Source organism: Oryx dammah, unplaced genomic scaffold (genome assembly GCF_014754425.2).
Source record: "Oryx dammah isolate SB20612 unplaced genomic scaffold, SCBI_Odam_1.1 HiC_scaffold_4, whole genome shotgun sequence".
Taxonomy (NCBI): domain Eukaryota; kingdom Metazoa; phylum Chordata; class Mammalia; order Artiodactyla; family Bovidae; genus Oryx; species Oryx dammah.
This window is the reverse complement of record NW_024070188.1, coordinates 80,363,017-80,389,851: the sequence shown is the minus strand read 5'-3', so window position 1 is coordinate 80,389,851 and position 26,835 is coordinate 80,363,017. Positions and strand designations below refer to the sequence as shown.

The following is a 26,835-nucleotide window of genomic DNA, read 5'->3' as shown; positions in this document are numbered from 1 at the left end:
GATTCCCCAGCACTTAATTCAAGTGCAGTTCTAAGATTTAAATGGCAAGTGCATTTAGCAGATATATTTTTAGAGAAGCAATTCCTTGCAGTCTTATGCTCCCAACATTTTTTGGCCAGACTGAAACAAATAAATCAGAACTATTGATCAGATGCAATCATATTTAAGTTACACTCTATCACTGTTGTGTTGGGGCAGCAGAGAATAAACATGAGATAAGCAGGATTTCTACATTAATCATTTATTGAGGCCAAAATTTCCCTGGATAAATTCCTTTCTAAATTACTATAGCATACAACTACAGGAACTCAATAAGAATAAGCACACTAACTCTGAACTACAACAGCCTCTGGCAAGCAAATCATTCACCTTTTTAAAAGTAATACCATGCTATCTCTAAATAATACTAATAGACAATACCCAGAAATCTCATTTTTCAAAAGTTGTAGTGGCCAGGAGAAAAGCATTTCTTCCCTTCACACTGTTGTCGCTTAAAAAAAAAAAAAAAAATCAACCTAAGATGGATTTGGGCTTCCCTTGTGGCTCAGCTGGTAAAGAATCCACCTGCAATGTGGGAGAGCTGGGTTTGATCTCTGGGTTGGGCAGATCCCCTGGAGAAGGGAAAGGCTACCCAATCCAGTATTCTGGCCTAGAGAATTCCATGAATTGTATAATCCATGGGGTCACAAAGAGTTGGACATGACTGAATGACTTCACTTTCACAAGATGGATTTAGTCAACCAAGGTGGAATAATGATATAATTAATCAACAGGGTAAATCTGGAGTTTTAATGACAGACACTACCAGTTCTCAGCTTTCCTGCCTCAAATCCATTCTCCCTCTCCAATTTTACTACATTAACTGACACTGGGAAAAAGTGGATAAAGACAGAGCAACATCTGGAAAGCATATTTATCTGTCTTAACAATTTCTTATATAAACTGGAGATGGTTTTACTTGAATGTAAAAAATGACATTAAAAAAAACCTCTCCGTACTTACTGTATACAAGGCACTGTACTAAGTGATATTTCACCATTAGTATTTCAAGAGGATTGGCTTCTTTAAATTAACATGAAATGACACATTGACTCACAGAGACCTTAACGATTTTGTTAGCCCATCTTGCTCAATAAAGATCGTTAGGGTGTGCGGGGATCATGAGGTGTTTAGTGACAAACACTTGATCCTATTCATAATTTATTTTTTTTAAATTAATAAGGGTAAGACAGGCTTCTTAGGAAACACACGACCTGCAAATTATGTGAATTAAATTGCCAGCTGTGGCTGTTGTTGAATATTGAGAAGAAATGAGAAATATTTCCGTTTTGTGAATAATTCTACTGTGACCACATTCTTCCCCTGGACTGCTGCTACAAAAATCAATATATATTTTATAGTTTTGAGCAATTAGCAACTTAATTATTCTCCCACTTTTCAAGAAATCTTGGTAGTCACTAACTTTAGTGAGGAGTTGCTGTGGTTTTTGAAAGCACACATTGTAAAAATTACTGCTACCAATTACAAATACATCACAGTCATGATCAACTTTCATTTTGCACTGTCATTCATTATTCAATTCTGTGCATCCCAAACTAAGACACTGGGTTGCATTTTTCTAATACATCCTCATACTTCATGTTATGGAAATCAGCTCTCTCAAGCAGAACATGAGACTCCTCTGCCACAGTCTGACTTTATAGATTTTCTGGAGGATATAATTTCTTATATTTTGCAGCTACTTCCTTTCATTCCTAAAACACAAAGTACTTGTTGTTGTTATTGTTCAGTCACCCAGTCGTGTCTAACTTTTTGTGACCCCGTGGACTGCAGTATGTCAGGCTTCCCTGTTCTTCACCATCTCCCAGAGTTGCCCAAACTCATGTCCATTGAGTCGGTGATGCCATCCAATCATCTCATACTGTCATCCCCTTTTCTTTCCGCCTTCAATCTTTCCCAGCATTGGGTCTTTTCCAATGAGTCAGCTCTTCACATCAGTTGGCCAAAGCACTAGCATTTCAGCTTCATCATCAGTCCTTCCAATGAATATTCAGGGTTGATTTCCTTCAGGATTGACTGGTTTGATCTCCTTGTAGTCCAAGGGACTCTCAAGAGTCTTCTCCAACACCACAGTTCAAGAGCATCAGTTCACTGGCGCTCAGCCTTCTTTAAGGTCCAACTCTTATAGCTTTGACTAAATGGACCTTTGTTGGCAAAGTAATGTCTCTGCTTTTTAATATGCTGTCTAGGTTTGTCATAGGTTTTCTTCCAAGGAGCAAGGTCTTTTAATTTCATGGCAGCAGTCACTGTCCACAGTGGTTTTAGAGCCCAAGAAAATAAAGTCTGTCACTATTTTCATTGTTTCCCCATCTATTTGCCATGAAGTGATAGGACCAGATGCCATGACCTTAGATTTCTGAATATTGAGTTTTAAGCCAGATTTTTTCATTCATCTCTTTCACCTTTGTAAGGCCGGACCCCAGGGCCATGATGGGCCGCCCCTCCTCTCTCCCGCCGGCGGGTGAAGTCCCTAAAAGAAGGAGCCTCCCAGATCCTGGGGACCAATGACAGCACACTTCGCCAGCTAGAGCTGCCCCACCCCAGCCACGCGACGCCTCGGCCTGGCGACCTATCCAAACCCCCGTTCACCAACCTTACCTTTTTGGGCGATCTGGCCTGACCATCCCCCACAACGAACGCATATAAACCACTCCCCAGCACAGTCCCGGTGCGGACTTCCTCCACCTGCCTCGTTAGGGTCCGGGAACCCCGCCCGGAAGCGCTTCCCCATTAAAGCCTGTTAGACACTCTTTTTGGTGTCCTGGTCTTTTATGTAATAACCTTCAAGAGGTTCTTTAGTTCCTCTTTTCTTTCTGCCATAAGGGTAGTGTCATATGCATATCTGAGATTATTGATATTTCTCCCAGCAATCTTGATTCCAGCCTGTGCTTTTTCCAGCCCAGTGTTTCGCATGATGTACTCTGCATATAAGCTAAGTAGGCAGGGTGACAATGTACAACCTTGATGTACTCCTTTTACAATTTGGAACCAGTCCGTTGTTCCACGTCCATTTCTAATTGTTGCTTCTTGACCTGCATACAGGTTTCTTAGGAGGCAGGTAAGGTGGTCTGATATTCCCATCTCTTTCAGAATTTTCCACAGTTTGTTGTGATCCACACATCCAAAGGCTTTAGTGTAGTCAAGCAAACAGAAGTAGATGTTTTTCTGGAACTCTCTTGCTTTTTCTATGATCCAATGGATGTTGGCAATTTGATCTCTGGTGCCTTTTCTGAATCCAGCTTGAATATCTAGAAGTTCTCAGTTCACGTACTGTTGAAGCCTAGCCTGGAGGATTTTGAGCATTACTTGCGAGCATGTGAATAGTGAGTGCAATTGTGTGGTAGTTTGAACCTTCTTTGCCATTGCCCTTCTTTGGGATTGAAATGAAAACTGACCTCTTCTAGTCCCACGGCCATTGCTGAGTTTTCCAAAATTGCTGGCATACTGAGTGCAGCACTTTCACAGCATCATCTTTTAGGGTTTGAAACAGCTCAGCTAGAATTCCATAACCTCTAACTACCTTGTTCATAGCGACACTTCTTAAGGCCCACTTGACTTCGCATTCCAGGATGTCTGGTTCTAGGTGAGAGTGATCACATGATCGTGGTTATCTGGGTCATTAAGATCTTTTTTATATAGTTCTTCTGTGTATTCTTGCCACCTCCTCTTAATATCTTCTGCTTCTCTTAGGTTCATACCATTGCTGTCCTTTATTACGCCTGTATTTGCATGAAGTATTTCCTTGGTATGTCTAATTTTCTTGAACAGATCTCTAGTCTTTCCTACTCTATTTTTCCTCTATTTCTTTGCAATGCTCTATTTCCTCTATTCTTTGCAATTCCTCTATTTTTCCTACTCTAGTTTTCCTCTATTTCTTTGCAATGGTCACTTACAAAGGCTTTCTTATTACTCCTTGCTATTTTTTGGAACTCTGCTTTCAGATGGGTATATTTTTCTTTTTCTCCTTTGCCTTTTGTTTCTCTTCTTTTCTCAGCTATTTGTAAGGCCTCTTTACAAATACCTGATCCTAACACAAAGTATTGGTTAGGATCTTTTCTTTGTTGTGATAAAGGACAAACATGATTTTGTTTATAGATGGCAATGGTGGATAGCATGGTGAGCTCCATATCTACGGAAATCACTGAACATCTTATCTACGATCATATCCAAATCAATGTGATTAGATAGTGCAGTTCTGCAATGCCAGCAGCAGCTTCCCCGGTCATCTTTATAGTAAACCGAAATACCTGCATAATACCTAAGAGCAACGGTGTGAGTGAAAAATGAGCTTTCAATAATCCATAAATTCAATGAAATGTCCTAGTCTTAGGCATTTATTTAGATGTTTTAAAAAATCCATAAATTATTTTGAGTATAGCATCTCTCTGTAGGTGTCTCCTGTTTAATCTGTTTCAATAAAGAGAAAAATTTTTTTCTTATTCAGATTCATGAAGCCAGCTACCCCAGTGTGCTCCAAAGCAGACATTTAAAATGTGGAATCTGCTCAGTGTGCAGCTTAGTGCTTACAGTGAACAGTTTACTAAAGGACTTGACTATGGACTCCCAGTACTTACTCATGTTTGGTGTGTTTTAAACAGGATCTCACTCTTACCAGGAGGTGCTCTATCAGGGTAAGGAAGGTGGAAAGCCAGCTGTGAACAGGCTGTCAACACAATACCTTACTGTGAACCAACTCTATCTCAAACTAGAGTAGTATAAAACAGAAAGGAACACTTTCCTCTACCTTTACCCTCCAAATGGGAACAAAGAGCCATAGCAACCTGTTCCCTCAACTTCAAACAGGGAACATGAACCTTGGATGACAAACCTTTCTATGTCTTATGGTTCAAAAGTTCATTCAAAATAGGGTAAGATTTTCCTAAGTCCTTGCCCAAGAAATTGCAAACTGTTGATGTGTCACTGGTTCCTGAAAATAAAAATCAGTACTGAGAGGCATAACATGTGTACTTCTAAAGCATGAAGGTAATGAAGAAATCCCTAGGAACATGACAGAACTCTTACAAGAACCACATATCTTCACTCCAAACACGCAAATACCTGTTGTACTGTGTTTCCAACTATTCCCTCCACTGTAGTCTCAGGTTTATGAGTCTTACTAGTAACTTCACTGCTGAAGTCCAACACAGAGTAGCTGCAAAGGCCTATCACCCATTCTACATAAAAATTATGCCCTCAAAGGGTTGTACTATAAACTCTCTGCGTTTTGTTTTTTTTGTAAGCTTGCTATTATACATTATTATTTCACTTGGCCCACTGGATTCAAACCAGAAGTTTTCTAATTGCCCTCTGGTATTAAGTACTAAAGCTACCTAATGTCTTTCCTGAGGAAGCCCATTGGATAACCTCACTACATGACACTCATTAAAGTCCTTTTGGGTAGACATTTTCCTACAAAGAACTGGAGGTAAGAAACAAAAGGCTCTCCCACAAGGCGCATGGTAAGTCAAGTAAGGGAATACGAGGTAAAACAGACCATTCAGTTCAGTTTCAGTCGCTCAGTCGTGTCCGACTCTTTGCAACCCCATGAACTGCAGGATGCCAGACCTCCCTGTCCATTACCAACTCCTGGAGTTTACTCAAACTCATGTCTATTGAGTGGATGATGCCATCCAACCATCTCATCCTCTGTCATCCCCTTTTCCTCCTGCCTTCAATCTTTCCCAGCATCAAGGTCTTTTCAAATGAGTTAGTTCTTCGCATCAGGTGGCCAAAGTATTGGACTTTCAGCTTCAACATCAGTTCCTCCAATGAATATTAAGGACTGATTTCCTTTATGACTGACTGGTCGGATCTCCTTGCAGTCCAAGGGACTCAAGAGTCTTCTCCAACACCACAGTTCAAAAGCATCAATTTTTCAGCACTCAGCTTTCTTTATAGTCCAACGCTCACATCCATACATGACTACTGGAAAAACCATAGCCTTGACTAGATGGACCTTTGTTGGCAAAGTAATGTCTCTGCTTTTGAATATGCTGTCTAGGTTGGTCATAACTTTCCTTCCAAAGAGTTAAGTGTCTTTTAATTTCATGGCTGCAATCACCATCTGCAGTGATTTTGGAGCCCCCCAAAATAAAGTCTGACACTATTTCCACTGTTTCCCCATCTATTTGTCATGAAGTGATGGGACCAGATACCATCATCTTAGATTTCTGAATGTTGAGCTTTAAGTCAACTTTTTTACTCTCCTCTTTCACTTTCATCAAGAGACTCTTTAGTTTTTCTTCACTTTCTGCCATAAGGGTGTTGTCCTCTGCATATCTGAGGTGATTGATATTTCTCCCAACAATCTTGATTCCAGCTTATGCTTCATCCAGCCCAGCGTTTCTCATGATGTACTCTGCATAGAAGTTAAATAAGCAGGGTGACAATATACAGCCTTGATGTACTCCTTTCCCTATTTGGAACAAGCCTCTTAAGAAATCTGTATGCAGGTCAGGAAGCAACAGTTAGAACTGGACATGCAACAACAGACTGGTTCCAAAGCAGACTATTAGACTTTACTATTTCGATCTCTAAAATCTTTAACTCAAGATAAACCAGAGCCCTAAACACATACAGGAAATTCTCAGCACTAAAATGTTACATTCTTAGTCTGGACTATTCCTAAAAGACCTACAAGGTGTGAGAGAGGGGCAGGGTCTGATTTTACTGAGGCATGATTTTCAGTCTTGTGCTACAGCTGTTGAGGGACCTGAGCAATGTGGCTTAACCTGGGTGCTCACTTTGTTCCCAGTGCCATTCGGTTCAGATCTTTACTCCTCCAATTCTGGTCAAATGATTAAAAACTGTTTCTTTGTGAGAAATACCACTAAATAAAAGACAAAACCTTGAAAGTTTATCAACTTTATGTGTGAAGACATGTTATGACCAAAGATTTAATTTGGTTGAAAGCAGAAGCCACTTCCATCTTTGTGATATTTGAGGATCTCAGGAGGTATCCCTTATGAACATCAGAGACACCCTGAAATATACAAACTACCATGCTGAAAATCTGCTCAATGCCTGTACTCAGCATCCTCATAAACATACACTCTTTCCAACAGCTTTAAAGCTCAGGTATACAATTTAAAAGTCTTTAAGGTGCAGAAAAATCTTTGAGGAAAGAGATTTGTGTGGATATAACACAGCTGGCCTGTCCTCCACCTGGAAGTCTAGATCCACAGGACTCTGTCATCTATAAGAAAGACGTAGGTTCTGAACTTTATTCCTACAGAACACCAGACACAAAATGCAGAATAGCTACCAGCTAAATCTTTTCTAATCCTTGCTTTGATGTAAGAGGCAGGGGAGGGGAAATCATAGAGCAGGCAAGTTTCTATTTCTCTTGAGAGGACAAATTAATAAAAATAAAACTTAATTTCCCCCTACTCTTACCCATTCTTATTCCTCCTCAATATTTTTCCTCTTTCTAGGATTCCTTTTTTCTTTGAGAAGCTTAATATTTGGCTGCCTTCTGAAGAAATGGGTATAGTGACAGATGAAAGAGTTGTATTCATCGTATAATTCAGAATAAGGGAAAAAATCGACTGCTGTGCATTTAAGATTCTAACAACCTTGCAATTTTGTATAGTCGTTTTCCCCACCCGTTCTTTTGAAGAAATCTGCTTTTATTCTGTTAATAACTAACCGCAGTTGCAGCAGCATGGATCCGATTAGCAGTTCCTATGGTACAAAGGGGAGAGGGAAAAAAAAGCTGTGAACAGGGTTGCCAATTTGTCCACCTGGGCCCCCAGGAGAAAGATTAGATGAGGCGCCTGCCTGCTCCCTTTTTTCCACTTGATCGCTGCTCTATACTGCCTGATAGAGACAGGCCTTTTGAAAGCCAAGGGACTTTCTTTCCTTTAATAACAGTTTCACTTGCTTCCATCCCCTCTTGTCACAAATTTCTCATTCTGGGTCCCAATACGTCAGGACAACTCTCAAGTGTAAACATAAGTAGCTATAGAAAGTACCCACACAGTGATGCTCACCTGTGTCAAGATGTTTGGCATCTACCATAGGGACCCAAAGAGGAGTCTACACACAGAGACCCTGCAGGGAGGGGGACCATGCTTTCCAGACAGCAAGGTGGGACACATGGTCAGTCCACAGGCATTTTTGTGCTACTTCTGGATGAAAGAAGGTAGGAAAAGATATACAGTCTGGGGGTTTACTGGGATTTGAGGAAAATGGCATAGTATATATAAATTTGGGACCAACAGTAAAAATACTGGCATTGCAGGTGACATGGTTTCTACGTATTTTCTATATAGATGTGTAATTAATGCATGTACTAAAATAAAATACGATTTTCTCAAAGTGTTTAAAAATTCACTGCGTTTATAATTACACTTAATAATGAGAGCTTACTGTCATGATAAAACTTCCTTGGTATAAGACAACTTTTAATAGCAAAAGTGAAAGCACTGTAGTATGCTGAAAGAGAGGGTGGGATGATTTGGGAGAATGGCATTGAAACATGTATAATATCATATGTGAAATGAATCGCCAGTCCAGGTTCGATGCAGGATACAGGATGCTTGGGGCTGGTGCACTGGGATGACCCGAAGGGATGGTACGGGGAGGGAGGTAGGAGGAGGGTTCAGGATGGGGAACACGGGTACACCCGTGGTGGATTCATGTTGATGTATGGCAAAAACAATACAATATTATTAAGTAAAAAATAAATAAGTAAATGATAAATGGTAAAAAAAAGAAAAGAAAAGAAACCTAAGGCTTCTGACTGAAATCTCTATGTTCTAGGCAGCACAACCAACCCTCTATTATTTTTACTTAAAGGTACTAGGGTAGCCTGCGGGGTTGGGTGGGCAGTGGTGATGAGCTCAGGAGTATGCCTCTTAGGAACAAAGGATGACTAGGCTATGGGCAAAGCACCACTCTAGAGGCACCTGCAGAGGGGCCTGGTGGGCGAGCCCAGGTCAGCAGAGCCTCTGATACAGGGACCAGTCCAAGAGAGCAGGATATTAACTGCTGCAGCACAAACAGGAAGGAGGACATTCTGGATCACATCCTCATGTGTTTTTTATCTACTCTTTTATTTCAGATTTTAAATAAACGTTCAGCAAGCATCCTTTTTCATGAATACGTGTTTCTTACGTACCTCTGCTTGTCACTTTCACATATCTGGAGCCTGTTATTTGTGTGTTGCTGCCCTTAGCAACATTCCAGCCCTTAGCTAACATTTCTTGTTTACCTAGCCAGTGCTGACCATCTGGGTAATGACAGAACTCTCCCAAGAGCCAATCTGTTTCTAATTGGCCATTTTCTTTGAAGATATGGTTAGTTACTAACAACAGATATTAATTAAAAAAAGATGAGATAATGAAAAAAACTGGACAATACATAAGCCCAGAATGTTGCTACAGTACTTATGTGACACAATTTCTGTACATGATGGATTAGAATCAGGCAGGGTCTACATATGTAGAGGTCTGGTTTAAATGGACAGATTTTGGGACCACTATTTCAGGTTCTGTTTTTGAGAGGAAGAAAACAGAATAATCTTATCACAGTGGAATCTCATCACAGTGGAATCTCTTCCCAGGGGGAAGGCAAATAGAATATCCCATAAACTGTGAATTGTGGGCTTTCCAGGTGGCACTTGTGGTAAAGAATTCGCCTGCCAAATCAGGAGACATAAGCGATGTGGGTTCAACCCCTGGGTTGGAGAGATCCCCTGGAGGAGGGCATTCTTGCCCTCCAGTATTCTTGCCTGGAAAATCCCATGGACGGAGGAGACTGGCAGGCTACAGTCCATAGGGTTGCACCTGCCAAGAGTCAGATACGACTGAAACAACTTAGCACATAAACTGTGAAACACAGATGCAGAAAGATGGCTTCCAGCCATAGGATGAAAGGCTATGTAAGTTATAAATTTTAGTACTTTCTTTTCTTGAATACTTGTTTATTCTAAGAGAACTGTGAACTCTTTAATTGGGCCAACATTTCTGGAGTGCCTTTTAGTTGTCAAGCACTGTTCTTGGCACTGAGGATAAAAAGGAAGCAATGATCACTGCCTTCAGGAGGCTCCTGGGCTAGCTAAAGGACCCTAAACAACAGGATAGACAGTAGGATTCTCTTTGGTATGGAGGGATTGGTATGATCTTGCAAAAGAAAAGACAATGGAGTTGGGTCTTGAAGGGTAAGTAGGAGTTTGCCAGTTGGTAATGGGCAGGATGGATCCAGGCAAAAGGAATCCAGTTCTGAAGGAGGAAAGATCTGACCCAAAGCCACTTTTAGTAGATCTGAAACAGGGAATACTAAACTAGTTTACTCTGTCCACTTTCAGTAAAAACTAACATGCAACATAAACAAACCAACAAAAAACTGGGGTTCAACTCTCTTAAAAATACATGTTTTTGCCTTTTTTGCAAGTAGAATTTAAATGACATGATTCTTGGATTTTGTGTGAAGTAGACTTAAAGGAACAACTGTGAAAATAAGGGATTCTATTACTAACTGAATTAAGCCTGAGACTATAACAATTATTTTATCATAAAGATTTTTTCCCATGACATTATAATTTCAATTGAATTAGAACCTAGCTATAGAAAGTTTTTTTTAAAAAAAGGTAATATGCTGCCTCATTAAAAAATGAGTTATTTATCTCTGAGCTTTTTATAACCCATACATACATGACCATAACTAGGAGTACTAGTTTCCTTTTAAAACATGCCCTGCCTGTTCTAAAGTCAAGGGAAATGTTAGCTGAAATGGATATAGGTGGTCTCTTTCACATTCCACAAAATCTTACTCTGCACTGCTTCTAGAGCACCAGACTCTCCTTATTTTCCGTTTCTGTCACTGGCTGTTCTTTTTCCTCTTCATGGTCTCTTACATTTTGGAGTGCCCTAGGGTTCAGTCCTCAGAATTCTTCTCTCAGTAGTTCCAACCCTGGCTACACATAATAATCACCTGGACAGCTTACCACAGAGTATTCCACTCAGACCCATTAAGCTGGCAGCTCTGGGGTCCGGCCCAGGACGTTTCATGTAGTCAGAGTCGAGAACCCCTGACTTCACTCATTCCCCAGATCAGGAGCTCCCAGACGGCAACTTCAGCTTCAGCTAGGAACTTGCCAGAAACGCAAAGTCTCCAGCTTCACCCAAACCTACTGAGTCAGAAACTGGGTGTGGGGTCTAGCCATCTGTGCTCTCACTGGGCCTCCAAGTGACTGTGGTGCAGGACAGGCGTCCTGGGTGACAGCATCTAGATTCCTAAAGACTCATAGGCTTTCTTCTCCAGCCTAGATCTCTACTCAGAATCCAGAGTCTTCGTATAACCAGCTGCCTATTCAAAAGTCGCCCTCCGGATGCCATATAGGCTTCTTAAACGCTACATCTTCAAAACCAAACTCCAGATTTCTCTTTCAAAAATTTACTCCTTCTTTTGTCTTCCACTGGACAGAACCACTGTTTACCACCAATCTCTCAGGCCAAAAACATCCTGTCCCCACTACTGCTACCCACACATCTAGCCATGACCAAGCCCCCCACCCTCCCCCTGGCTACTGCAACAACCCCCTAACGAGTCTCACTGTTTCTGCCCTGCCCCCTCTATAGTTCACTCAGCAGCCACAATGACCCTTTTACAGTCTGCCCTGGATCATGCCATTCTCTGCCTTCTCCACCATCACACTTAAATTCCTCAATTCCAATCATAACCTACAAAACCCTATAGAAGCTGGTCTTGGGTTGCCCTCTAAGCTAATCACCTATCATTCTGTTCCATCTCCCTTCCCCACTATGCTTCAGCCCCAAAGATTTCCTTCTGGGTCCCCTGCCCAGCACTCAAACACACCCCTGTTTAGGGCCTTCGTATTCGCTCTTTGGTCTGCCTGGATACCTCACTTCTATACTTGCTTTTGACCTTCATTCACTGAGCCTCTTGTTCGAACATTAATTTCTTAGAGACACCGTCCCTAATTATTCCATCTAAAGAAGCAATCTGAAATAGAACTGCCATACGACCCAGCAATCCCACTGCTGGGCATACACACCAAGGAAACCAGAATTGAAAGACACACGTGTACTCCAATGTTCATCGCAGCACTGTTTATAATAGCCAGGACATGGAAGCAACCTAGATGTCCATCAGCAGACAAATGGATAAGAAAGCTGTGGTACATATACACAATGGAGTATTACTCAGCTATTAAAAATAATACATTTGAATCAGTTCTAATGAGGTGGATGAAACTGGAGCCTATTATACAGAGTGAAGTAAGCCGGAAAGAAAAACACCAATACAGTATACTAATGCATATATATGGCATTTAGAAAGATAGTAACAATAACCCTGTATGTGAGACAGCAAAAGAGACACAGATATATAGAACAGTCTTTTGGACTCTGTGGGAGAGGGAGAGGGTGGGATGATTTGGGAGAATGGCATTGAAACATGTATAATATCATATGTGAAACAAATCGCCAGTCCAGGCTCGATGCATGATACAGGATGCTTGGGGCTGATGCACTGGGATGACCCAGAGGGATGGTATGGGGAGGGAGTGGGAGGGGGGTTCAGGATAGGGAACACCCATGTACACCCATGGCAGATTCATGTTGATGTATGGCAAAACCAATACAATATTGTAAAGTAATTAGCCTCCAATTAAAATAAATTTATATTAAAAAAATAAAGAAGCAATCTGATTCCCTCCTCCCAACAATAAGCTATTTACTATTTGCATATTTCCTGTCTTTCTTATTAGAATTTAAGTTTCATGAGGACAGGTCCCTTTGCCATTAATATTCAATTTTATTTCTTCAATTCTAGAAACATGCCCACAGCATAAGATCCATTGAGCACTTTGCTGAATTAATGACTAAAAGAAGAAAATGAGCAGTTGGGCTAGTGGGCTTTCCTCAGAACATCATCTAATTCTCCCAACAGCAAAAGTGCAACATGCTACTAAAAAAAAAAAATTCAATGAATTAATACATTTGGCATCCTCAGCAAGGTCACATTCTTGGCATTCAGCTATATGCATTTAACGTAGTTTGCAAGTACAAACTCTTATGTCACTTTCTGTTTGGAAAAGAGAGTATCAACATTAACTCTCTGGTTATATCATTTATAAACACGCAGATGTGGATTATTAAAGATTAATGCATTTTAGGACTGGTGTCGGCATTCCGTTTGTCTCTTGCTGAAACCAATTCTGTTCTTCATTAGTCAATGACAACCCATATCACCCTGCTATGGAAGAGAAATCAAAGGTGTAAGTGTAAATTGAGAGTAAGTGATGAAACTGATTAGTAAGAGACTTAACGGCTATAATCAATCAACACATCATAATAATCTTGGCTCCAGGGTTATCAGAAGATAGGGAAATAAACATGACACTCCATGTAAAACAGTTTTGTTCCTTTCACAACTACCATTTTTTTCCCTTTAGAAAGTAGAGTAACACATAAAAAGTTAGTGGAAACCAACTTCAGAAACATCTTGACTGGAAGAACTATTCACTTTATCACCATTTTCCAAACTGTAGTAAAGTGACTTTTGAAACTTGTACTTTTAGGCTAAAATTAGTTCCTAAAAGCTTTTGTGCCCCTCCCTTCCGATTCCTCATTCCCAGTGAGGAAGAGAGTACAACAGGTCGATGCCAACAGCGTTAACACTGGCAGTGCACTGCTGGTTCAAGAAGCAACAGCAGTCAGTCAGTTAAGCACAGGATGAGAGCAGTATCAGTCTACTGAGCTCAAGAAATGAAAATAAACGGCAAACAAGGCTTTGAAGTGCTTCTTCAGGGAATAAAGTAAAAAAATAAAATAAAAAATAGGGGAGAAGTGGGAGTGGACTGCTGGATCTAGTACGTCAGCACTTTCATCACCACTGAGCTTACAGAGCTGGATGAGGCACAAAACAGCACCCTGGTGACACAGGCTTTCCTGTATTTTCATATGCGGAAGATCAAAGAAAGGAAATGGAAAATGAGAGGAGTTTAAACTGAACTGCATGACTTAATTTTAACTAAGAGGGGGGAGCAAAACCAAGTGGGACTGTGTATTTTGAGAAAATCCCACTGTTCTCATTTCTGAATGTGAGAGGAGGATAAAAGGCTTACTTTGAAATTTGTTCAGATGGAAGTACTGGAACGATTTCTGCTTTTGGAGAGTAGGAGAAAAAACTCATTACCCAATGATCAGAACACCTGACTTGGGTCAGGAGAGACCTCTAAAGGGCGGAGTAGCTAAGAACGCTACAGCAGCTGATTCCAATGCAAGGACCTGGCTGCAGGTCAGCAACAGGGAACCTGCCCTTTAGAAACAGCGGGAGACCTCGGTAGAGCCAGGATCCCGGCTGCATTCTAAATTAGTATCTTAAAGGGGCAGGCTCTAATAACCAATAACCATGCCACTGCAGCTCTCTAAAAGACAAAATACATTGTTGCTTTCTTAAGCATTGCTAAACATAATTTGGAAAGGATCTGAAATTACTGTTTTGTATAACACAAATATTTTACTTTGTAAGGGAAAAAAATACTGGCTGAAGTTCTCTTTGGTTTGTAGAATTGCTGAATCGATAGTTCTGGGCTGCCACAGATTAAAAAAACGGATATATCAATGGCATTTTGTGTTTAAGAATTTTTTTTTTCTCTGCACAGCTTGCCAATAAGCAGCATGCATCTTGCCTCAACAAGCTGTTGCAGGATTTCCACTTCACGAGAAGCCAAAAAGGAACACTTGATGGATGTTTCAAAATAAGATTACCAGGTAGGGTGACTGTGCAGACTTTCAATAAAAATTTTTAGTGATTCTAATGTTATCATGAAAGGAAACTGGTTTAGAAGCACTTATAGAAATTAACTCATAACTTTACCCTGAGTTTTATTAAACAAGGATAAATTAAAAAGTAGAAAAATTACTTATTTAGAATGGGTTGGGCTTGAGCCCTAAGAGTTCTAAAAATCCAAGGGGAATGGATTAAAAAAGAGAGAGACTGATTTGCATCCTCCAGTGTTCATTTCATAGGTACTAATCTTGACAAATTAGACCAGGAACTATCATTTCCTCTCACTAAAATCCTTCCTGTTCACTCCAGCCTATGACTAACTCCTAACTGCAATTCATTTTTCTCTTTCCCATTATATCATCCTTTCAGAATCTGGTTGTCTGAATGTCAAATTAAGCAAGAAAATTATTTTTTTTTAACCAGAATATCTTCTTGTTTGTATCTGCAACTATATCAGCTCCTACAGAAATCTACTTAGCTCTCATTTTTGAAGCAGAGAGTAAAACAGGTGAACACTTGTACAGAAGAACTCTAAATATACCTTAATGCTGCCCAAAGAGTTATCTTCCATGTTTAATCTACTATGTGCCACCTTCTTCAGAATTCATTCTTTCAGCATATGAGATTTTCCTGAGGGGCACAAATTCATTATTGTAGCTGGTACGCTAGATGCATCGCTCACCATCCGGGAACTGACATGATAAAGCTTCAAAGAATCGGGCTTAACCATAAAGTAACTGGTGCTTTATGAGAGTGGAAGGGCGATCTCTGGCAAAGCCATTTCTGCAGGCTCTTAAAATCCGTGATCCTTTTCAAAGGACAGCCACTTATTTGGCAGGTATGAGTCTCCGTAAGGAAAAGGACAGAGCAGCTATGCCTGGGGAGGCGCCTGTGCAGAGAAGCTCAGGAGGGAAAGGCTCCAGCTGGTTGCAAAGGGAGGAAACCGGACTGGGGGCGGGGGCTGGGGTGGTGCGCCACAAATGGAAAAAGATCAGAGCAAGCTTGAGAGACTGCTGAAAGATGACTCTCCCCTTGCCCTCCTTCCTCCTTTCCAGCCGCTCAGCACTGAGGATACTCTGACCCACGGCCTCATGCTCTCTTCCGGCCAGTAGTCAGTAGTCAATCTGGGGAAGGACGAGGTGGGAGGTGAGACACGGCAAAGAGCAAAGCACATACAACTTAAAGGGAGGGGGTTTCACATTCATATTTGATGAAATTTTATTTTGTTTCTGTCTATGACAGCTAGGAAAATGTTGACTTTGATTGGTCTTCTCATAACAACCACCTAATACTATGCCAGAAAAAGAATGGTTTGAAACAAATGTCTCTTCATCATGACATTAATGAGAATACCTACTTCTCTATCTTTGGTCCTAGTTTATTATTGCCAATAGCCCTCTGCTGTCAGAAGAAAGTGATTAACTCTACCTAAAACTGGATTTGGTATAAACACTTAAAATAAGTGGGGAGGGGGCAGGAAATATGTTCAGGAATTTACAGATTTTATCCTTAGATCTTTAATAATAAAACCAATGAACTGTCCTCAACAGTCTGAACATTTAAAGTTTCTACAGACAAAAATGTCTATCAGGCTATGAACAGTTAATATCTTCCTGCCTATCATCATCCCCTACTGATGTTCACTGTTCTTAATATTTAAACACTGTTGCTGCTTACAGCACATGGAGAAAAAAGCTGACAAAAGCCTTTGTCCAATAAAATAAAAATTAAAAAGTTCGGCTTATTTACATTTTTGCTTTGTTAGTAAACTGTAATGGTTGGCTCTGGAGGCAAGACAAGTGAAATTAACATTCACTAAATCTTTTGGCAACAGCAATGCATTCTGATGTTGTGCTGCGTCAGCTTCCACTACGTGTTAGGACGAATTAGGCCCAGTGTAAGAATTACACAATACATTCAAGACCCAACCATTTATTCTCCTTAAATCAAGGTACATAACTTGATTCCTGGCTGTAACCCAGGAAGCAATGCAATGGGATCATTTATTAGAAGGAAAACGAAATGTTTACTATCATACATTTCAGAATCAACTGCACCCTACATTGTAGATTTACTTTATTTAAATGTGTACATACACACATACAATTAGAAAGATAGGGAGATTTCTTTTTCTAAATATAAAAACATCAACCAGAAGAGGAATGAGAAATGAAACACTAAGTAAAAACCTAGAAAATGTATAATAGCACTGAGGGAACATATAACATATACATTTCTATTTTCAAATGCTTGTTTAGATTAGACCACCAAGCTGGATCGTTTCCCCCTTAACCATAGACAGCTGTGATGCTGGAGCCCAGTAATGTGCAGACAAAGGGAGAGAATCCATGTGGCTACTCACCACAGAAAATCTCCATCCTGCTTTTCAAAAGAACTCAGGAAGGAAAAGCCCCACTGAGTTAGGGATGTGCCAGGGCTGATGTCGTGCCAGCGCATCACAGTACTTGTTCCCATGACACTCACAATGTTCGCGAGGCAGCATGACAGGAGGGCGAATGTGCAGTGGATGGAGAAACGGTTTCACAGGCAAGAAACAGAGTCAGCCATTCGGGGTGCTTTCCTGGGCTTTTGTGTATCCACCTCTGTGATACTTATCATTAGCTGTTGATTTCATTTACCAGAGCAGAGATGGAGAAAAATGACTGCTCTTCTTCAACAAACCCAGGGAGAGCCACGCTAGGAAGACTCTTCCCATAACATTCTGGCTTTACCTCACCCCAGCTATCAGATACACAACAGCTGTGCATTTTAACAATGACTTGCTGAGAGACAATGATTGAAAGAGCCAATCTGTGACACATGGAGAGGAGGCAGCAAGATACAGCAGGAGTTAATGGGAGAGAAGTAGGGTCAGGGAAAACCAGCCAGTGCTGGGAATGGGAAGAAGGGTGAGGGAGAAAAGAAAGCAAAAGGCTACAGACAGAAAAAATACAGGGAAATTCCAAACAGATGTTTTCAAAAAGCAATCTGAGGATCATGCCCAGGGTGAGAAACCATGTGATCTCTGTTGGACATTTTTGTTTCATTGGTTCAGACTCAGAAGCAAATGTAGACAGACTAGAAATTACCTTAGAATCTAGAGTGTATGTGTGTGTGCTCAGTCTCTCAGTTGTGTCCGGCTCTTTGCAACCCCAAGGACTGCAGCCCTCCAGGCTCCTCGGTCCATGGAATTTTCCAAGCAAGAATACTGGAGTGGGTTGCCATTTCCGACTCCAGGGGATCTTTCTGACCCAGGGATTGAACCCATGTCTCTTGAGTCTCCTGCACTGGCAGGTGGATTCTTCACTACCAGTGCCACCTGAGAAGCCTTAGAAGCTAAAGTACAGACCAACAAAACTTAACATCCGGTCTAGAGATGGGAAAAGGAGGTAAGACTACTGAGTCAGCTCTGAAGGGCTCATTTATTCTCTAAGGAAGCATGCCTGCATTTAGTTAAATATAAACCCCAAATAATCAACTTTATATCATCTCTAAAGTGTGGTTTTATTACTTATGACATAGTTAAAAAAAGTGTATTTAAAAAAAAAATTTAAAGAAGGGCAGACAGACTAAAGGGAGGGGAAGACCACGTTCCCCCCCCCCCCCAATAAAATATGGCATGATTTTTAACAAATCCCCATAAAATAACACCACAGAAAGTTTTCTGAGGAGCATCTGTTAAAAATGCATGTTTGAATGTCCCTGGGTGTGGCTACAGAACAGAGTATAGAAACAGGTGACATGTGGAGTCGGGCCTCGAGGATGACTACCAAGAGGCCAGGACTAGAGTGCTGACAGCTTTGGGGCCCCTCTGTGTGAATCGCAAAAGGGGGCCCTTTCTCCCTGGAGGGCTGCTGTATTTCACTCCACTTACTCCTCTGGTCCACATCCCTGGTCCAACAAGCAACTTGCTCAAGTGAGTATGGCAGCCCTGGCTATGAACAGGGAGAGGGTGGGACTGATGTTGTCTAAATATATGCAAAAAGTGTGAGAAATAACCCAGGATTCTGATCTGCTCATCTATTGGTAAATTTTATGCTCGACTGCCTGCCCATTACATCACACAGAAATCGATTTGCCAATGATCTGAGTGAAGCAAGGGTTTAAAAAAAATGCTTGTCTTCTGTCTCCTCTTAACTTTCTCAGACTCAACCTCTCAGAAGAGCAACCACTGACCTACCTGTTTTTTCTTTTTTTTTTTTTTCAAGTTAGGAGAAAAACGGATTCAACTTTGTGAAAATACATTACGCTTTCATGGCTAGTTCTAGCGGTCCTACTGAATAATCTCAGTAAACTCAGCAAGTCATCACTGGGAACTTTATATACATGTCCTCTTAATGGTACAACAAAACCACTGGTGTAAGATTCAGACTTGTAGCCCAAACCCCCTGTGCTACTCTGGAGAGTAATGATCATGGACAAGTCTCTACATCTCATTTTGAATAACAACAATAACCATAATCACAACAATAACTGTAATCACAACAACAATTAACATGCACTGAATGCTTACTGCAAGCTTGCTTTATATACATTAACACATTTCATCTTCATAGTAACCCTGTGAGATGTGGTTATTATCTTTATAGACACAGAAACTGAGGCACAAGGAGGCTTAGCAGCTTGCCAAGTGGCAATAAGACGAGGAGGGGGGATCAGATGATTGAGAAAGTTTCTCCAGCTCAAATGTTACTTATAATTCCATCTGAGAGAAAGGTAAAGTGAAAGTGAAAGTGAAGTCGCTCAGTCGTGTCTGACTCTTTGTGACCCCATAGACTGTAAGCCCAGGCTCCTCCGTCCATGGGATTCTCCAGGCAAGAATACTGGAGTGGGTTGCCATTTCCTTCTCCGGGAGAGAAAGGTAAGTAGATGCCAAAACTGTTTGCCAGATTTTGTAAGTGGTTATTCCTCTTAGAATGACACTAATATTAAAGAAATGTTCTATTTTCCATGTTTTACATGATTTTACTACTGTACAGCTTCACACTCAGCAAAGATAATTCTGGATTTACCTGGATATCATGCCTCTGAAAACAAGTGGAACTTTTGCTGTGTAATTTCATCCCTGTACTAAATTTCGCTGAATAATTTTACCTAGCATCATATAGAGTAATACAGGCTGCACTATGATGAAATGAAATGAAGGCCCTGGCCCTGAGCAGTTAGAATTTCTGGCACAAGTTTACAAAACAAATAGCCTTAAACATAGTTTCCAAGAAAGCTGAAACTTTTCTATTGAAAACCCACTTTCCAAGAAGTTAACAGAGAAAAGTCACATTCAACTCCTCCCCTGAAGGTCCTGTGAAGGACAGGCCACATAAAGCAAAAGGAGAAGAGGGTGGCAGAGAATGGGGTGGTTGGATGGCATCACCGACTCAATGGATATGAATTTGAGCAAACTCCTGGAGACAGTGGAGGACAGGGAAGCCTGGCGTGCTGCAGTCCATGGGGTCGCAAAAAGTCAGATACAACTTAGCAACTGAACAATAAATAATAGGTCATCAGAATCATAATTCACTGAACAACTTTATCCTATGCAAAATACAACTGAGTACCAGACTCAGGACTTCCCTGGTGGCTCAGGCGGTAAAGCATCTGTCTACAATGTGGGAGACCAGGGTTCAATCCCTGGGTCAGAAAGATCCTCTGGAGAAGGAAATGGCAACCCACTCCAGTACTATTGCCTGGAAAATCCCATGGACAGAGGAACTTGGTAAGCTACAGTCCATGGGGTCGCAAAGAGTTGGACATGACTGAGCGACTTCACTTTCCACTATAACGTGCTCTCATGCCCTCCAAATTAAATTCTTTTGTTGAGTTGTGTGTGTTCCATACAGCATCAAAATCCAAACAGTGAAATAAAACTTTCAAAATCCCCAACTAGAATGCTAAATATATGTATGCAAACCATCAGATTGTGAACTACCCATATTAGGGATTTTAAATGAAAAACTAAAATATTTTTATATCTCAGCAAAGTTTTCATTTAGTTTACTAAGAAAAGTCTTTTTGATGCAATTCAGAAAAATGGGGTCAGTTCATTGACAAATATAGTATTTTACATATAACTTTCCAATGTTTAGGTAGGTAAGACCTCAAAAACCATCTCAATACCAAAAATTGTCTAAGGAATTCTAGAATACAGAGTATTCATAGCTTTAAAAACATTAAAAGCAGGTAAATCCAGGTTTTATTATTAAAACAACCATTATAAGGACAAGAAAATATTTTTGAAAGAAAATTAAGATGCCTTCAATAAAATATATTAAAATTATATGTAATTCAAAATACGGATCTTGGGAACATAACATTTAGTCAAAAAAGCTAAGTGGAAAAGAACCACATATAGTATTACATATGTAACTACACGATTTGCCCAGAATCTTCCTGGTTTATATGTGTTCTATTGCAATTATTATTAGCAACTCTTATAGGCTCAAGTCCCTCAACCTGGCTGATAAATTATATAATTTTTAATATAATACATTTCTATAAAACTTAAAACTAAATAAAAATAACAATATATACTTCATTTATACTCTTTTAGAACCCAAAATAATCCAGAAAGAATGATTTAAAATACATTCAGAGGATATCTGAGGCAGAGGAGAGGTATAGAGCTGAAGACAGGAAGGAACACACAGGTAAAAACAGCAACTCCAGCTCTTAGATTGGATGGTGAGCCATGAATACTCATTCGATAGTTGTTTCATAATTAGCATTTTTCATATGTTCTTATATGTTTATATACATATATAAACCATTTATTTAAAATATATAAAGAGCAAAATAGTAAGATGGGGTAAAAATTACTATCCATGTTTTTAAGATAATCAAATAAACTATCAGAAAATTTATCAGCAATTCAATAGTAATTCTGACAGATGAGTAAAAAGTATTTTCTGGCAACCACCTGCATCATGCTAGCAAAAGTTACACAGAAAAAAAATTACATCTATTTGATGGATAAAGGAAAGCTGGCTGCTTGGTGGGTTTGAATGAAAGATGGTTGATATAAGAAAGCAAGCTGGAATAGGATGGCGCAACTGACAAATAAATAACCCCAAGTATATGATAAAGGAAGCAAAAGATTTATAAGACTACGAGTATGGAAAGAGCTGATGCAAGAGGTTAACTGGAACATGAACTTCTATCAAAACTAAAAGGTAAGAGTTTGTATAAATAACAAGGCCGTGAATGTATGCTGGCAAATTAAGACAGTGATAAGCATGAACATTAAAAATACTGTAGAAAATAACTTCCACAGTAATCTCACTTTATCAACAGAGGATCTTATTTAACAAAATCACTATGAAACATATCCTAAGAGAATAAGTAATTTTTTGGTGTAAGTTAAGGTAAATGTGCAAACTGAAAGTAATGGGTGATTTTACTAATTCAGTGTTTATATTCATTAGTTGAGTATACTTAGGAACTAGGATGCTTGTATGCTTTGGTGATAATTCACAGTTATACTCCTAACTCCTAATGATGGTCCCATCATTAGGTTTTTAAACAGCAAAAACATAATAATAATGGTATGTATGTTTTTATTGATGAAAACTAGGTCTATATTTATTACAGAGTAAAATAGTAATTATTAAGAAATGAATACCTGGAATACTGGCAGGAGAAATTGGGCCAGATCGTGACTGGTTGCTTCCTACAGGAGAGCCGACAGGAGAAGGCGATGGGCCCCCAGGGATGCTGGAGAGATGGGGAGATGCATGCGGAGAGAAAGGTGACTGAGCTGGGTTGCTCTGATCTCCTTGGCTGCTCGTGGACCCAGATGCACTGACTGCTGAGCTCAAAGTTGCTTCCGTTCCCGTGGGGAGGTCATCAATGGAGCCAGACAGGTCCTAAGGAGGAAAGAAATAGCATGCACTGATGGAGTAACACATATTTGGACAAATACCTACTCAAAACACTATTTGAAAATCTTAACCCTAACCTTTCAGAATTTTTCTAGAGAACACCCCAAATTCAGAGCATGGCCACTTGTTATTAGAAGACTTTAATGAGGTCTCTTATAAGTTAAATCCATAGGATCTAGTCTGTCACTAAAAAGTTAAGTTTGTACCTCTTTCATTGAACTGTCCTACAGCTTTCCTTTAACCTGTCAGCACCTAGTCCAAAACCCGCCAAAGACTCACAGGAAAAGCATAGTAGGTAGTGATGTACCATCTAAATGGAATGCCTGATTCATACATGATCACTTCAGTAAACTAAAAACTAAAGGCTTTGGATCCTCCCACTTAAAGATCAATAAGGGCTATCTGAATTTCAAAATATGATCTTCTAATTTAATAGCAATCCAAACTATAACCAAACCTTGTAGGGAGAAATTCTGATATTTTAGGTAATTCAAAAATTCTCTTATAAATAGAAGAGTGATGTGTATTTTTATCTGATATGATGAAAATAAATCCCTTTGAAGTTATATTGGCAGAAATGAGTCCTAATGTTATAACTTACTACCTTTTTTAAAAACAGTCATTTGTTTATTAACTCTAGAAAAACAAGAGGTACCATACCAGAAGGAAGTGCAACCAAAGTATATTATTCAGCCTAGCAGTGACCACTGAGTGTTGGTATAGTACATGTTTGTGTTTGTTGTTTAGTCGCTAAGTTGTGTCCTATTCTTTTGCAAGCCCATGGACTGTTCCTCTGTCCATAGGATTTCCCAGGCAAGAATACTGGAGTGGGATGCCATTTCCTTCTCCAATAACTTACTTTTTGTAACAGTTTTAAGCTAAATAAACAATCTTTAAGGTCCTGTAATTTTACCATAATACCCTCTAAGGCAGATATTAAAACTCCCATTTGACAGACATAGAAAACAAAGGTCAGAGATTCAACGTTATTGTTACCAGCTACAACACTGAGGACAGACAGCGCCTGCCAAAGATCATGACAGGAGGAGAGAAGAGAAATGAGAAAATTGTCCTCTGAACCCTTATCAGAGTGAGAGGACAGACAGAACCTCACCGCTGGGCACAGAGGTCCCAACTGGGACTCCCACCAACAGGAGCTCTGTATACCAGTGCAGGCCTGTGGCAGTGGTGAGGCTCCCGCATTACTGACTGCAAACCCAGATGAGACCTGGAACTAGGTGCTGAATGAGCCCTAAAGGCTGAGAAGCAGGATAAAAGAAATTTGTCTTGATAATTTAGGACTGAACACTGCAGAATGGGATCAGAAATACTAGGTTATGGTATTGTCTGTAAAGCAGATTCAACCCTAACTGACATCTTCCACTCACGCAATTTTACTGTTTAATTTTACCTCACTGCTTACCACTGGGACTGCTAAAACTAGGGCTCTGGAAACTGATGGAGGAAGATGCTTAGGACCTGAAGAATGAATGTACATCAGGCAGTGCAACGGGGGCCACTAAAGCAGAGCTGGTTAGAGCTCTTCAGGGTACCCCAAAATGTCACAACACAAACTCAGGATGAGGATCCAAGACTCCTGGAAAGCTTATCTATTAACCATATATTATACAATTAACTTTTCTCTTTTTAACAGCAAAATTGCCAATGACTAAAAACATTCTAAAGAATAGCTGATGAGATGAGAACCTCACAAAAAGATGAATATTATAGAAAAGCAAAATTTTCTTCTGCTAAGAATAACATCTAAGTAAAACACAGTAATCTTCAACGTCATATAATTGCGTGTATGAGTGAGAAACCTAACAGTAGCAAGTGATTGAAAATATCACCCCTAGAAAAAGTATCATCAAAGCTCCAAAATAAAATGTGACAAACTGAATCATGTTTTCAGAATTCAGAGAAAATATAATAATTAATTAATAAATAATTAATTAATATAAATATCTCTACTTAAGGCACATGAGATGGACGGTTTTGCATATATTCAGCAGATAAAACATTGTATTCAACTTGATGACTGGGTTCAACAACAGTTCAGTTCAGACTTTCAGAACTTTTTGTGAAGCCAGGTAGAAACAGAGAAAGAATATTATGTGAGAAAGATGCTACGTACAATGTAGAAAGTATTTAGTTCAGTTCAGTCGCTCAGTCATGTCCAACTCTGCGACCCCATGAACTGCAACACGCCAGGCCTCCCTGTCCATCACCAACTCCCAGAGTTCACCCAAACTCATGTCCACTGAGTCGGTGATGTCATCCAACCATCTTATCCTCCATCATCCCCTTCTCCTCCTGCCCTCAATCTTTCCCAGCAACAGGGTCTTTTCTAAGGAGTCAGCTCTTCGCATCAGGTGGCCAAAGTATTGGAGTTTATCAGCTTCAATATCAGTTCTTCCAATGAACACTCAGGACTGATCTCCTTTAGGATGGACTGGTTGGATCTCCCTGCAGTCCAAGGGACTCTCAAGAGTCTTCTCCAACAACAAGGTTCAAAGGCATCAATTCTTCAGCGCTCTGCTTTCTTTATAGCCCAACTCTCAAATCCATACATGACTACTGGAAAAACCATAGCCTTGACTAGATGGACCTTTGTTGACAAAGTAATTTCTCTGCTTTTTAATATGCTGTCTAGGTTGGTCATAGATTTTCTTCCAAAGAGTAAGCGTCTTTTTATTTCATGGCTGCAGTCACCATCTGCAGTGATTTTGGAGCCCCCAAAAATAAAGTCTGTCACTGTTTCCACTGTTTCTCCATCTATTTCCCATGAAGTGATGAGACCGGATGGCATCATCTTTGTTTTCTGAATGTTGAGCTTTAAGCCAACTTTTTCTCTCTCCTCTTTCACTTTCATCAAGAGGCTCTTTAGTTCTTCACTTTTTGCCATAAGGGTGGTGTCATGTACATATCTGAGGTTATTGATATTTCTCCCAGCAATTGTGAAGTATTCACACTTCAGCAATTAACACAATTATCTGAGTTCCTCCAAATAAAACTTAAGTACAGACATGCAGAAGTGTGAGGTGCAGGCTGACAGGGACCACAGGACAGGATTCCACCCATTCCTCTTGCTGCAGGGTGAATGCTGGCCTCTCTCCGGGTGTGGAAGATAGCTGGGTCCTGATTAATTCTTTAAGTACCTATCCCCAACGTATTCCTTTCCTAACCTGATACAAAGTGAAAGTGAAGTCGCTCAGTCATGTCTGACTCTTTGCGACCCCATGGAGTGTAGCCTACCAGGCTCCTCTGTCCCTGGGATTTTCCAGGCAATAGTCCTGGAGTCAGTTGTCATTTCCTTCTTCAGGGGATCTTTCCAACCCAGGGATCAAACCCAGGTCTTCCGCATTGTAGACAGACCCTTTACCGTCTGAGCCACCAGGGAGTTCACCAAAGTGCAAAGGGGTACACCTGTGGGCTCCACAAAGTAGGGCATGGCAAGCTATGTGAGGACTAAAACGAAATCCTACCCTATTCCGGCTCCACCCATAAGCCACACATTTTTAAATGACTGAAAAAAAAAATCAGGAGAGTAATACTTTGTGATACATGAAAAATACTTGAAATTCAAATTTCAGGGTCCCATAACATGTTACTGGGACATCTTATAGTCACAGCCATTCCTCCGAAGTGCTGTCTATGGCTGCTTTGGGGCCACAATGGAGACTTGCATTGAGACTATGGCCCTCAAAGCCTATAATATTTACTATCTGGCCCTAACAGAAAACGGTGCTGACCTGCTGTATCTAGTCTGGCCTCTCATGCCTTTGCCTCTTCCATGGGGAAACAGAAGGAAGACAGACAGGTCTCAGATGAAATGCATGGGGACCTACGTGCGTAAGGAATCACACAGGCTTCACCAGGAACAGGGAAAGACTCCACGTTCACACCTGCCTGGAAAACACTGACTGGGCGCCAGATAGAATTCTCCTCTTTAGTGGTATCAGACTAACTCAGGGAAGCCCCACTTAAGAATGGGTGGCGGGCTCTGTGTACAGATACCTATTACCTAACAAATGTGCATTATTCATAAATAAGGGTCCATCACGTAAGAATCAGTTGGGAGGAAATACGCCTTTCATGATTTCTTTAAAGAAAAAAAAAACTGGTAGGTAACGATATAAAA

The 26,835-nt window shown here is 40.3% G+C and overlaps 1 protein-coding gene across 1 annotated transcript in view; it reads right to left on the bottom strand.

The window, feature by feature from the left end:
• The window catches only part of ARID1B (AT-rich interaction domain 1B), a 420,009-nt gene that overhangs the window by 102,560 nt on the left and 290,614 nt on the right, over nucleotides 1-26,835 (bottom strand). Inside the window, exon 5 of the mRNA XM_040238889.1 lies at nucleotides 22,436-22,679. Coding sequence (XP_040094823.1) covers nucleotides 22,436-22,679 — 244 coding nt within the window. The remainder of the gene's footprint in view (nucleotides 1-22,435; nucleotides 22,680-26,835) is intronic.